This window comes from Sinocyclocheilus grahami, unplaced genomic scaffold (genome assembly GCF_001515645.1).
Source record: "Sinocyclocheilus grahami isolate Dianchi unplaced genomic scaffold, SAMN03320097.WGS_v1.1 scaffold124.1, whole genome shotgun sequence".
NCBI classification, from domain to species: Eukaryota; Metazoa; Chordata; class Actinopteri; order Cypriniformes; family Cyprinidae; genus Sinocyclocheilus; species Sinocyclocheilus grahami.
In genome coordinates this window covers 454,147-468,824 of record NW_015505303.1, presented here as the reverse complement: position 1 = coordinate 468,824, position 14,678 = coordinate 454,147, and the positions used below count along the sequence as shown (strand labels likewise).

The 14,678-nt window shown below is 36.7% G+C and overlaps 1 protein-coding gene across 2 annotated transcripts; it reads right to left on the bottom strand.

Moving 5' to 3' along the window:
• Nucleotides 1-791: 791 nt before the first annotated feature.
• On the bottom strand, nt 792-14,473 carry slc6a7 (solute carrier family 6 member 7). 2 transcript variants are annotated; one of them, XM_016278652.1, is made up of 15 exons: nt 14,116-14,473; nt 12,798-13,023; nt 9,099-9,230; nt 8,725-8,873; nt 8,569-8,612; nt 7,167-7,305; nt 6,051-6,185; nt 5,852-5,955; nt 5,644-5,768; nt 5,381-5,493; nt 4,431-4,568; nt 4,112-4,211; nt 3,156-3,274; nt 2,645-2,818; nt 792-1,695 (listed from the first exon to the last, which is right to left on the bottom strand). In XM_016278652.1, exons 1-15 carry the CDS (start codon nt 14,236-14,238, stop codon nt 1,528-1,530), a joined length of 1,989 nt encoding a protein of 662 aa, XP_016134138.1. In that variant the 5' UTR covers nt 14,239-14,473; the 3' UTR covers nt 792-1,527. The 2 variants fall into 2 exon arrangements, with proteins under 2 accessions (XP_016134138.1, XP_016134139.1); XM_016278653.1 differs by lacking the exons at nt 12,798-13,023; nt 14,116-14,473 and adding an exon at nt 10,542-10,763.
• Nucleotides 14,474-14,678: the final 205 nt, after the last annotated feature.

The following is a 14,678-nucleotide window of genomic DNA, read 5'->3' as shown; positions in this document are numbered from 1 at the left end:
CATATATATATATAATATATACACACACATATATATATTATATATACACACACACACACATATATATATATATATATACATACACACATACACATATATATTTTTTTTTTTCAGAAATCACTTTAGTATGCTGATTTGATGCTTGAGAATTTTTTTTTTACTATTTAGCAATGTTGAAAAAGTTGTTTCTTAAAATTTTTTAGAAACTGTGACATACATGATATGATATATATAAAGCACAAGCAGAATGAGGTACAATTTAATATTTTCTTAACCAAAAAGAACAATATGTTTGATAGTTCTCAGGGCTAAACAGGTTTATAGGGTAACTTCCTCTGCATTGCATTTTTTGAAAACCTCTTTGCATCATGGAGCTGTTGATAAATCTGTAAATGTTAAACTTTACAGGAAGTAGATATTTCATCACTGTTCACAGAAATCCACTGTGAAATATACACCAACGCAGCAGACAGACCCAACACCACACATATTCAGTCACTGAGTGGAGATATAAACCAAATTCTTGAATTGTTCACGCAGGCTAAGCTGAACACCATGAATACCAGAGCTTTTTTTTTTGCCAGTGCACTCTGTACACATTTCTCTGGTGTATTTAACATCTCCTGAAGGTTTGTTTGCATCAGCCGCTGTGGAGCAGAACATTAAATGGCTATGCACACTCAAGAGAAACCATCTAAATCAAGATAGCTCGATGAGTTAGTGTCCACAACAAAGCCCCAACAAGGTCAGGTTTACCATTGTTACCATAGTGCTCCGAATAAACAAACCTGTTTCAGCGCCGCTTCTGTCATAAGGAAGTTTGCTTTATTCATAGTGTGCACGGCCTTTGTAGACCACTGAAATAAGCTGAATCTGCCCATGATAAACAAACAGCGTCTGCTGAGAACAGTTCATGGAACCATTTTGATTTGATTTGCTGGATTTGTGGCTTTTAATTTTAATTTGTGGCTGTTTTTATACAGCATATTTAAACATTCTAAAGAGGCTTTACAATGCCTCTTGTACTACAGTTTATTTCATTCGTGTGAACAGTTACTATTTCAAATATGTTCTGTTTTGTTCAACAATATCACCTAAAGGCATTGACCTGGTTTGATTTGACCTGGCTCTTGTGAATGAAAAGCAGATCATGTTACTAGTTCTGTTACCTTTTAAAATAAGCCTATACACTCTTTGATGAAAAGACTTGTTGCACATGACATCATGACATGATGAACGGCATGAAATGGAATCCTTAGGACATCATGAATTCAGCCAAAGAATCCAAATGTCCTTTGCGTGTCTCTGGCTTTGGCTTTATGCCCGGTACTATGTCAAACGAGTAATCGCAGCATAAATAAAACAAAAAATTGAAATAAATGTCTTTTATACAATTATTTAAATGTTCATTTCAATCCAGCTTGACTGGTGAGTTAGAGTGCATGATTCTCCAAACAGAAGTCCTCACCAGTACTTGTCCTTTTGAGATGTCCCGCAGTTCCGACCTCCCAACACTTGGGGCAGTTGTTATGCCTCGCTTATGGCCTCCCAGTTCATGGCAGTGAAGTCCGCTTCAGTCAGGTTAACCGTGAAGGGTCCCTCAACTCGCTGAGGCTCCACATGCTGCTCCTGAGAGGTCGTGTTTATGTTGTTAACACGCCAGGAATTGAGGGGACGGATGGATTTCTGGAAGCGCTGAATGTAAGAAACGTATGTCAGCATGAGCATGTCACACACATACCTGCTGGTACAATTCTAAACAAGAAAAATTAACTCAGGCACATTATATATTTAATTAAAAATGATCTAAAAATGTACATTAACAAAAATACTTAAATGTAAAAAAAAAAACAGTAAAACCATTAATATTGTGATATATTTTTACAATTAAAAATAACTCTCTTCTAGTTTAACAAGTTCTAAAAAGTAATATATTCCTGTGATGGCAAAGCTATATTGTCAGCATCATTACTCCAGTCTTCAGTATCACATGATCCTTCAGAAATCATTCTAATATGTGGATTTGGTGCTCAAGAAACACTTATTATTATTAGTGCTATCAAAAGATTAATCGCATCCAAAATAACAGTTTTTGTTTACATAATATATGCATGTGTGCTGTGTATATTTATTATGTATATATAAACACACACACATGCATGTATATATTTATTTAAAAATGTTTATATATTAAATATATTTATTTATAATATAAATTATATTATGTATAATTTATGTATATAAATACATGTAAATATTTTCTAAATATATACTGTGTGTATTTATATATACATAATAAATATACACAGAACACATACACACATATATGTATATTATGCAAACAAAAACTTTTATTTTGGATGCGATTAATAGCGATTAATCTTTTGACGCCACTAATTATTGTCAATGCTGAAAAAAGTTGTGCCATTTAATATTTTTGTGGAAACCGTGACACAGGATTTGTGTGATGAAGAAAGGTCAATAGAACAGCATTTATTTGAAATAGAAATCTTTTGTAACATTCCAAATGTGATTTTCGATCAATTTTATGCATTCTTTCTGAATAAAAGTATTCTTTCTTAGAACCCTACTGACCTCAAAAGTATAAATAATTATGATGGTTTGATGTTTTGAAGAGACTTACATCTTTAAGAGTGCCAGACTCTTTACTGACTGCCACTATGGCCCAGATGAGAATCTGCAGACAGCAGAAGGCACCAATACAAACGCCCAACGCTTTGCCCCAGGTCGGGTACACATAGGTGCCGTAGCGCAGAGACGTACGGTACATCTCGATGAAGATGTAGGTCAGGATGAACTGTATAGAGAAAACAATATCTTACCATTTTGAATATAAAGACTGAGGCCTCACTCTGTGAATGGGACTATCACTGTCAGTGAGATACAGTGTCTCAGCAGCTGAATTATTCATTACACTGGATGCAGAACAGACATGGTGTTTGATTCCACTCTGCAGTTAAGCCAAGTTTCTGACAGTACTGTAGTATGATTCTGCTCAAAACCTCCTAAATGAATATTTCTGTATAACATTTACAATTATATAACTGTTCATCTTAAACAGAACTCTCATGCATCATTGCATACTAAAACATGAGGGTGATTCCAATAAACCAAACCAAAAACAGGACACCCACCGTTAGCAGGAAGGGGGTAAAAACCACCCAGCAGGCTTTGAAGTACAATAGCAGTTTTGTGCACCAGGGAGGACAGCGACAGATCATGTCCACAATGTCCTGACAGAACTGGTTCACCCCTGCAATTACATCAGCATGTGCAATAGTTTGTTCGTTTTTTCATAGGAACAGATTTAAAGAAGTTAAACATTACATCACTTGCTCACCAGTGGATCCTCTGCAGTGAATGGGTGCCGTCAAAATGAGAGTCGAAACAGCTGACAAAAACATTACAATAATCCACAAGCAACCTTTGTTTTTACCTTTAAACCGTTGCTTCTGGCCAAAATACGAGCCCATAATTTTCACAACTCTAATTTTCCATCCTCTCATCTTCTCACATCAAAATGCACAGACATATTTGTTTAGAACTGTTTTTGCTTGTAATAGGTGCTTGATCGTGCGTATTTCTCTCCTGATTCAGACGAGGCGATTTTTTCCACTTACAAACACGGCAGTTTATCACTTTACAAGGCATTAATTAATGGAGTGGAGTCATGTGGATTATAGTGATGTTTTTATCAGCTGTTTGGACTCTCCTTCTGACGGCACCCATTCACTGCAGAGCATTCATTGGTGATCAAGTGATGCAATGCTACATTTCTCCATATCTGTTCTAATAAACAAACAAACTCATCTATATCTTGGGTCACTGAAGTTTGAGTAAATTTTCAGCAAATTTTAATTTTAGCATGAACTATTTATTTAATGTTCAAGCTGTGAAAATGTGATTGAGCAGAAATGTGTGTAGACTTTTTTGACAAAAATATGTCATCTATCTAAAATAAATAAATCCTTATTATTTCATGTAACTCAGAAAACGTAGCAGAATATCTTATAAAGTGCCTCTGAAAAAACTGAATATGTGTTCCTCCAATATCAGCCCATCACCCAGGACGAAATGAAAGTAAGTGTACCATAAAAGAATGAGACGCCAATACACATGAAGAGAGTAATGATGATGAGCCCAAAGCTTGTGCTGAAGGAGTCAATGAGCGTGAACCAGTATATCCCACCCTGTGATGGAAAAACACAAAACAACATGTACATGTATATGACAACAAAAACACTGATAGTGTTAAAAGAATCACTAATGGACCATATGAAGATAGACAAGTTGATGAATTATGATATGAAACATTACAGATACATTACTAAACTCTGGACATCTGTACACATGTATTTATCAAAATGTCAGCTACTAAATCCTATTATCGGTCAGTTTGTTGCTCTTACATCAGTGATGAGCAGCAGGCCCATGAGATAGAAGGTGAAACAGAGCAGCGCCAGGAACAGCGTCTTGTGCTTCAGATTGGATCTGAGCTGAGGAAACTCATCCATCACAGCTGTACAGATCCCCTCCATGTTACCAAACTGCAGGATAGAGAGAGAGAACTTCACAATAGCAAGAATTAAACAAAGGACTAACCTGTCAGGAGTGTACAAATATGTCACAAGTTTCCCTGACATCTACATCAACAAAATGAAACAGATCCTCGGTTTGCTGTTAAGGCAACACAAGGACTGCCGTGTGCCATCATCTGTTTGCTCTCACATTCACATTTATGCATTTGGCAGACATTTTATTCTTATATAGCTATATTTTACCTGTATGTGTGCATCCTGGGAATTGAATCTGTGACCTTAATGATGGTAGTGCCATGCAAACCATATATGATATATTTACAGGTGAAACTTATGTATCTATATATTTACATATACACATACTATAATAGCTATATACAGAGAGAATTTTGATTTCACATCGACTGATATTTTGGCAACAGATGGGTAGAAACTGAAATTTGAGACACAGAGAGACAAATGGATTTCAGGTGATGACAGAGGAGAACTGCTGTGTAATCATGCACGTTTACTGAAATAAGTGTTGTAGCTCAGTGACATTTAATTTACATTTTAAATTAACAAAATTTACATTTACAAAATTACATTTTAAAATCTTTTTATATTGTAAAAAATAATTTACAATATTACTATTTTAATGTAAAACAAATAAATGCAGCCTTTGCGAGCTTAAGAGACTTCTTTAAAAAAAAAAAAAACCCCAAACCAACCCCAAACCTTTGAGCTGTACTTTATTTGTATATGGTGTGACGCTAGCAATGAGTCTGCCACATGAAGACCTGTCAAACTCGAGAAAACCTAAATGCACTGGAGGGTCTTACCAGTGTATCCACTCCCAGCATAAAGAGCATGAGAAAAAACAGAATGGACCAAAACACTGATCCAGGTAGAAGAGCCAGGGCTTCTGGGTAGGCAACAAATGCCAGACCAGGACCTAATATAATCACAAAATTACAAATTATGCACTGGCTTTGGAACTGCAAGGATGTGAAAACTTTTTTATTTACTTTAAATCATAGTACTCATGTGTGCTGAGCTATACTGGATGTCAGAAGAGAGAGAGAAGTAACATGACAGGATGTACCTGAGTCTGCCACCTGACCCACAGGCACGCCTTTCCTCCAAGCCATATGACCCAGGATAGAGAAAATAGCAAAGCCTGCAAAAAAACTGGTCCCGCAGTTCCCTATGGTGATGATTATAGTATCCCTGCAAGATGAGAAATCATTTTGAGACTTTAAAGTAATGATTCAGGAGAAAAAACTAAGTGTTTTCACAGTAAAAAGCCTCACCTGATGACATTATTGTCAAATTTATTGTAAGACGCCATTGACAGGAGTCCACCAACCCCAATACCCAAAGAATAAAAGATCTGCGACGCAGCATCATTCCAAACCTACAATGACAATATAATACAATACAATATAGAACTGAAGGGAATGGAAAACTGTAGAATTTATTTCAAAATTGGTGTTGTTTAGGAAATGGTACCTGTGCATTAGCCAAATGGACCCAGTTTGGAGTGAGGTAGAAGGCGACACCATTTAAGGAGCCCTCAAGGGTGGCCCCTCTGATGATGAGGACCACCAGCACAAAATAGGGAAAGGTGGCAGTCACATACACCACCTGACATCAGAGGAAAGATGGGAAATTAATTTCTTTGTGTAGAACATATTCTCATCTGCTCTGAAATTGCCTCATATGAAGTATTACAACCACACCAGGGTCATTATAGTTAATTAAAACTAAAACCATAAAAAACATTTCCATTACTTGAGGTAAAATAAAGTACATGCAAAGTGAAATAAAATATAAAATAACTTCAACTTGTTTTATTTTAGCTTTAGTTGCCAAAGCAGCATTTTTTAATTTTCACTTAGCTTAACTCAGTGGTTCCCAACCCTGGTCCTAGAGGCACCCCAACACAGCACATTTTGCATGTCTCCTTTCTCTGACACGCCAGTTTCAGGTCTTGGAGTCTCTCCTAATGAGCTGATGACCTGAATCAGGCGTGTTTGATTAAGGAGACATGCAAAACGTGCAGTGTTGGGGTGCCTCCAGGACCAGGGTTGGGAACCACTGGCTTAACTTGATGGGTCACACTTTAGTTTGGGGACCAATTCTTACTATTAACTAACTGTTAACTACAACATTTAACCTCAATAAACAATTTTCTGTTTATTAATAGTTAGTAAATTAGTTGTTAAGTTTAGGTATGGGTAGGCCTGAGGGATCTACAATATAGTCATATAGAATAAGGCATTAATATGTGCTTTGTAAATACTAATAAAATGGATGCTAACAAGCAACTAGTCTATATCACTAAACTAGTGTTACCACTTGATGTACTAAAATAACTAAAACTAAAATGGAAATAAACATTAATAAACGCTATATAGACGTGTTAAAAATCTAATAAACAATAAAATTACTTTAAACTTTAAAAGTAAAAATAAAAATGGACAAAAAAAAATCTAAAATATTAATAAAAATTGTAATAGTATCTCAATGATTCTAAAATGGCTAACTGGTCTACACTTATTTTCCTATCGGGACAAAAGCCAACTGGATGTGCTGTGGATCTCTGTAAGGCTTTCAGGTGTGTACCTTGCCGGAGCTGCGAATGCCCTTGAGCATGCAAAGGAAAATGACGACCCAGGCAGCCAGCAAGCACAGAGCTAGAGGCCAACGCACTGGACCGGGATCATGCAGCCCTTTGCTGTTCACTACTCCCAGAACCTTTTCACTGAACACACACAAACACTCTGTGTAAGATTGAAGAATTGTGTCATCGGCTGCATTGCATGTTAACAGTCTCAGAGTGTTTCAGCTGTGGTTTTGTGCTAGATTAGCATTAATCCCACCACAGCTGACTAGAATAGATTTTTTTAGGTCTGTATGTGTCATTAACAGCAGTACTTTGGACTTGAACCCATGTTTGCTGTACATTATCACACCACTAACTGTGGTATTTTTAGATTCAAGAATGTGAACAAACATGAAACACAAGCAAAATAAATTTGGTAACAGAAGTTAATGAAGGAGAGTATGACAGTGAACAAAGAATATTTTACAGCATTTATTAATCAACATATATGAATGTACGATTTTCTATGGTTTTGAAAGAATTTTCACCAAGGCTGCATTTTTTTGATTCAAAACACAGTAAAAATTGTAATATTCTGGAAAATATATTTTAAAATATATTATTATAGCCAGTCAGAAATCTTTCTAATATGCTGATCTGGTCCTCAAGAAACAATTCCTATTATTATTAAATTTGAAAACAGCTGACCTGCTTAATTGTTTGTCGAAATCATGGTATTTTTTTTCAGGATGTACTTCTTACAGAATTTATTTAAAATAAAGATATTGATTTGAATAAAAGTATTAATTTCTTCCAAAAAAAAAGGAAAGACTGACCCCAAACTTCTGATCACTAGTATAGGTTAATGTTCATTTCAACATATACATGTTTAACATTTAAAGTTATAAATTAACATGAATGTAATAGTATATTAATAAATCAACATGAATGAACGCTGTAAATATTTTATATTATATGTTTTTATTATTAATTCATGATACCTAATGCATTAATTAATGTTAACAAATGTAAACCTTATTGTAAAATGTTACCCAAATTTCTGTGGAAAGCTCCGATTAATAATTTTGTTCATAAAAATTTCCCAGTATTTCAAACATTTTTACAAACTACATTTTTACTAAAACACAAAAAAAAGTTTAAAAAGTGCATTATAAATCAATTCAGATCTTTTCACATTGTATGAATATACACAGATATTTCAAGTTAATGTACTACTTTAAATCAGTGATAGCATTCAAATGTAAACATTAAAATTAAATTAATATATATATATATTTTTTATTATTCTTAAATACATTTTCATTTAATTGTATTGATTTCTAAAAAGAAAGATAATTTACAGAGACTAATTTAGAAAATTTGTAAAGAGAAACTGAGGGGGAAAAAATTGAGAATTCTTACTTCCAGAAGACCTCAGAGGGACTTTGGGTGATATTAGTTTTGTTCTGTGGAGAAAACAGAGATTATTCTGAAGAAGAAAAACATCTGATTAATCTAGATAACGTAGATGATAATCAACATTCGATGTTAACCTACTAGCAGACAAGTAAAACTTACTAGACAAAGGGGAATGTTATGAAGAGCATCACATGACCAGGGCAGAGGGCTCTGGAAAGAACTGCCCAGGTAGTAGAACGTCCAAGCGATAATGACATTATAATAGAGACACACAAGAGTGGACACACATAGCATCCCTATACCAATCCCTGCAATGAGACCAGGACAACACAATCATCACCATTTGTTTAGCCCTGTATTTAACTACTAATTATTACAAAACAGAAGGACCGTTAATTCTTACGTCTTATGCAAAGTGGAGCTACAAGACTTTGAATAATGAATATAACTCAATACCACATTTGCATAATCACAGTCCTATTTACAAACTATGATTAGGCCGCTGAATTGATTAATTACATGTGAAGTGCTACCTTTGAGGAGGGGACAGCACTTCCAGACAGTGATGGGACCCGCGGCTCCATACTGGCCCAGACTGAGCTCCATGAGGAAGAGCGGCATTCCCGTGAAGAAGAGCATGATGAAGTATGGTATGAGAAACACACCTGCAACCCAACAAGTCAAGGTTTATGACATAAACATTTTTTTTTTTCATTTTAATTCCTGTTGTTAATACTTATTGTTTGACTTTTAACCGCTTATATTCATACCAACAGTAAATACAAGACAGGAAGTGATGAGGAAGCTAAAAAGGATTTCAAAAAACATGAGTCAGATTCAAAGTTCACCTGTATAAGCATCACAGCTCAACAAGTTGTAGCATGTGCACTAACCACTAAGCCACAACCCCAAATTATGTCATTTGTGGCAGTGACTCCACACTCCTAAATCACAGGCACTTGTCAATGTCAAAATTTGTATTATTCACATATTTCACATCAAACAAGTCTACTAAAACCATAGAAGTGTTTTAAAAACACTATTATAAATACAATTTAGCAATACTTTTTTGTACATTACAAGTGCTGTTTTTACTGGATTTGACAAATCATTTCATGAACAGAACTGAAACAACAGTGTGTGTGTGTGTTTTGGTGTGTAATATGTAAGAGAAATGGGAGCAATTTCAGTGTCCACTTTCAGACACCACCGGTTCTCATTGTGTTTCTTTGGTTTCAAGTTTGGTATTTAGTTCAGAGTTGACCTTTAAAGTGTTGTTTAGTGAAATCCATGAAATTCGTCATGTTTTTTTTTTACAATGTATTCAGTCTCTTCATTATAAATTGTCAATCAGAGCCTCTAGTTTTTAAGAATTTACTATTGTAACATGAAACATAAAATCTTCTTTAAGTCCAGCTCAAGGAAATGACGCTACTTTTCTACATCCCCCTCCAACAATCCGTGAACAGGTCTCTTCATTTGTATTACTAACCATCTTTACATTGCAAATTTCTTCCCTTTTGAGGCCTTCTTGTTTTAGGCAAATTTGTTTCGGAGGTTTAAAGAAGAATGTGCCCTCCTCCCTACTACAGGGAAAGGTTTTTGGTTTTGGTTGGTTGAACAGAAGGATAGATTTCAGCTTAAGAGTAACCAAACATCCCAGTTCACCCATGAAAGACCCATTTACACAGAAAGTTCATAAAATCTCTTAGGGTTTTTTTATATGTGGAAAAATCATGGTGACTTTTTTCAGACAGATTTTTTTTGGTGCAGTCACATTAGCGAAAGTCTGCTTTGGGAACTTTCCGGGCCTCATGCAAAACTCTGCAATTATGTAGATTCCTATTAAAATGACTGAATTTTGCTGAAAAGCAGTAAATGTGACCATACCTTTACAGAATAGGATCTACGATCTACAATGTAAATTCTGTACATCCTAACAGATTTGCGGTCATATTTACTGTACTGTCACTCACCTCCTCCGTTTCGGTAGCAGAGGTAGGGGAACCTCCAGACATTTCCCAGGCCCACACAGTAGCCAATACAGGAGAGCAGAAATTCATATTTGCCGCCCCACTGCTCTCTGGGAGGCTGAGCAGGAGGAGCTGGTGTAGAGGATGGAAGCTGGTGCTCAGTTTGAGTCTGGGATACGGGGCTGGAGACATCAGGAGAAGACACAATCCCGTTCTGCTGTCCTGGACTCTGTCAAGAAGATCATTCAAAGCTTCTGATCACTGATCAAACACAACCATATAACAGATCAACAGCACACCTCTTTGTCATCCAGTAATTAAGTCAGAAGATATAAAGCTGAGGCTGTCAGCAGGCTTTAGGTATCACCCACATTGCAAATTTCTTCCCTTTTGAGGCCTTCTTGTTTTAGGCAAATTTGTTTCGGAGGTTTAAAGAAGAATGTGCCCTCCTCCCTACTACAGGGAAAGGTTTTTGGTTTTGGTTGGTTGAACAGAAGGATAGATTTCAGCTTAAGAGTAACCAAACATCCCAGTTCACCCATGAAAGACCCATTTACACAGAAAGTTCATAAAATCTCTTAGGGTTTTTTTATATGTGGAAAAATCATGGTGACTTTTTTCAGACAGATTTTTTTTGGTGCAGTCACATTAGCGAAAGTCTGCTTTGGGAACTTTCCGGGCCTCATGCAAAACTCTGCAATTATGTAGATTCCTATTAAAATGACTGAATTTTGCTGAAAAGCAGTAAATGTGACCATACCTTTACAGAATAGGATCTACGATCTACAATGTAAATTCTGTACATCCTAACAGATTTGCGGTCATATTTACTGTACTGTCACTCACCTCCTCCGTTTCGGTAGCAGAGGTAGGGGAACCTCCAGACATTTCCCAGGCCCACACAGTAGCCAATACAGGAGAGCAGAAATTCATATTTGCCGCCCCACTGCTCTCTGGGAGGCTGAGCAGGAGGAGCTGGTGTAGAGGATGGAAGCTGGTGCTCAGTTTGAGTCTGGGATACGGGGCTGGAGACATCAGGAGAAGACACAATCCCGTTCTGCTGTCCTGGACTCTGTCAAGAAGATCATTCAAAGCTTCTGATCACTGATCAAACACAACCATATAACAGATCAACAGCACACCTCTTTGTCATCCAGTAATTAAGTCAGAAGATATAAAGCTGAGGCTGTCAGCAGGCTTTAGGTATCACCCTAGCAACCATTTAGAGCACCCTATCAACGGTACAGCAACATGAACAAGCCAAAAAAGTAAAAACAAGTCAAACCCAGAATGTTGTAGAGACATAAGGGTTGGGTCTTTTAATACACATTACAGAGGCCAAACTGACCATTAGTTCCTCAATCTTGACTGCATAGTAAACTACAGCATGTTTTTATATTATATACAGCTGCTAATGTAAACTAACTTTTAAAACTACTTCACCATGGCTTTCTCAGACAAGCCAACATCAAAGTTTGCCTAGGGTTTTTTAAATCTAGTTTACATTACTTCTCTTCTCAGCTGTATACAATATAAAAAATGTAGCCTACTGCAGTTTACTATGCAGTCCAGACTGAGGAAGTAATGGTCAGTTTGGTCTCTCTAGTGTGTATCCTAGTGACACAAAAGGGAAGTAACTGACATTATTTGCAGGCATTTTTCATCATATGAATATTAATAATATTATCAATAATACTCATAATTATTATTATTAGATTTTTCTCTATGATTCTGACAAAATAAGGGGGTCCTAAAGGTATAGTTCATCCAAAAATGTATACGAGTCACCATTCACTGTTTAGAAAGAAGATGCAATAAAAGGGTATGGTGACTGAAGTTCTAATCCCCTTTTGTGTGTAAAAAGGTCATTTTTGGAACCGAATGGGGGTGATTAAATTCATTCATTTTTGGGTGAAGTATTCCTTAACACATATTTAACAATACTATTAAACACACACACACACACACACACACACACACAATAAAATCTCTTAGGGTTTTTTTATATGTGGAAAAATCATGGTGACTTTTTTCAGACAGATTTTTTTTGGTGCAGTCACATTAGCGAAAGTCTGCTTTGGGAACTTTCCGGGCCTCATGCAAAACTCTGCAATTATGTAGATTCCTATTAAAATGACTGAATTTTGCTGAAAAGCAGTAAATGTGACCATACCTTTACAGAATAGGATCTACGATCTACAATGTAAATTCTGTACATCCTAACAGATTTGCGGTCATATTTACTGTACTGTCACTCACCTCCTCCGTTTCGGTAGCAGAGGTAGGGGAACCTCCAGACATTTCCCAGGCCCACACAGTAGCCAATACAGGAGAGCAGAAATTCATATTTGCCGCCCCACTGCTCTCTGGGAGGCTGAGCAGGAGGAGCTGGTGTAGAGGATGGAAGCTGGTGCTCAGTTTGAGTCTGGGATACGGGGCTGGAGACATCAGGAGAAGACACAATCCCGTTCTGCTGTCCTGGACTCTGTCAAGAAGATCATTCAAAGCTTCTGATCACTGATCAAACACAACCATATAACAGATCAACAGCACACCTCTTTGTCATCCAGTAATTAAGTCAGAAGATATAAAGCTGAGGCTGTCAGCAGGCTTTAGGTATCACCCTAGCAACCATTTAGAGCACCCTATCAACGGTACAGCAACATGAACAAGCCAAAAAAGTAAAAACAAGTCAAACCCAGAATGTTGTAGAGACATAAGGGTTGGGTCTTTTAATACACATTACAGAGGCCAAACTGACCATTAGTTCCTCAATCTTGACTGCATAGTAAACTACAGCATGTTTTTATATTATATACAGCTGCTAATGTAAACTAACTTTTAAAACTACTTCACCATGGCTTTCTCAGACAAGCCAACATCAAAGTTTGCCTAGGGTTTTTTAAATCTAGTTTACATTACTTCTCTTCTCAGCTGTATACAATATAAAAAATGTAGCCTACTGCAGTTTACTATGCAGTCCAGACTGAGGAAGTAATGGTCAGTTTGGTCTCTCTAGTGTGTATCCTAGTGACACAAAAGGGAAGTAACTGACATTATTTGCAGGCATTTTTCATCATATGAATATTAATAATATTATCAATAATACTCATAATTATTATTATTAGATTTTTCTCTATGATTCTGACAAAATAAGGGGGTCCTAAAGGTATAGTTCATCCAAAAATGTATAAGAGACACCATTCACTGTTTAGAAAGAAGATGCAATAAAAGGGTATGGTGACTGAAGTTCTAATCTCCTTTTGTGTGTAAAAAGGTCATTTTTGGAACCGAATGGGGGTGATTAAATTCATTCATTTTTGGGTGAAGTATTCCTTAACACATATTTAACAATACTATTAAACACACACACACACACACACACACACACAACACAAGAGTGAAACTGTGGTTCAACGCAGCCATGAACAGGAATGAGGACAGACGGGTTGTGTTACCTCGACAGACCAGCAAGCCAACAGTGTTCAAACGAGTCCAAGTTTCTTTCAAAACGCAAATAACATCAAAACATAAAATTTTCTATTTTAAAACAAGTATTAGCGTGTATTTGAAGTACCTCTGTCGTAGGAGCTCCGTTCACAGTCGCACCGTTTCCAGGTGCTGTTCTCGTCTCCTCACGCGGCATCTCCCCAGCGCTTTTCTTCTGATGCTCGCTACATTGTTCACTTAATTGTTTCATCGAAACTCCTGGTTGACTTTTAAAACAGACTGTAAAGTTTTAGAGACCCTACGTAGATCACGTTAGAATAAAATAGAGTAACCTTGCATAAAAAGCGCAGGTGGACTGCGTTGATCCATGTTGTTGTTTGGGGGAGGGAGAACAGACGATGAAGGGAGGAGCCGGTGTGTTCCGCACACAGTATGCTATCACCTTCCTGCAGGTAAAGTAAAACCCTCTAAAGCCCCTCTTAAGAGCACTGCTGGTCATTCCCTTCCTCCATCCTTTTAATATTTATCAGTATGTATATTTAGCTTTCAGTCTGTATCTGTCTTTCTTTGTTGATAAGTCCTGTGTCTCTATACGCCGGTGCTTCAATGTATGTGACTGGAATAAAGTTGGCTTGACGTTGGACGTTCGATATTCGCACATTTAGGGACCGTCTCTAAAGTTACATGCGA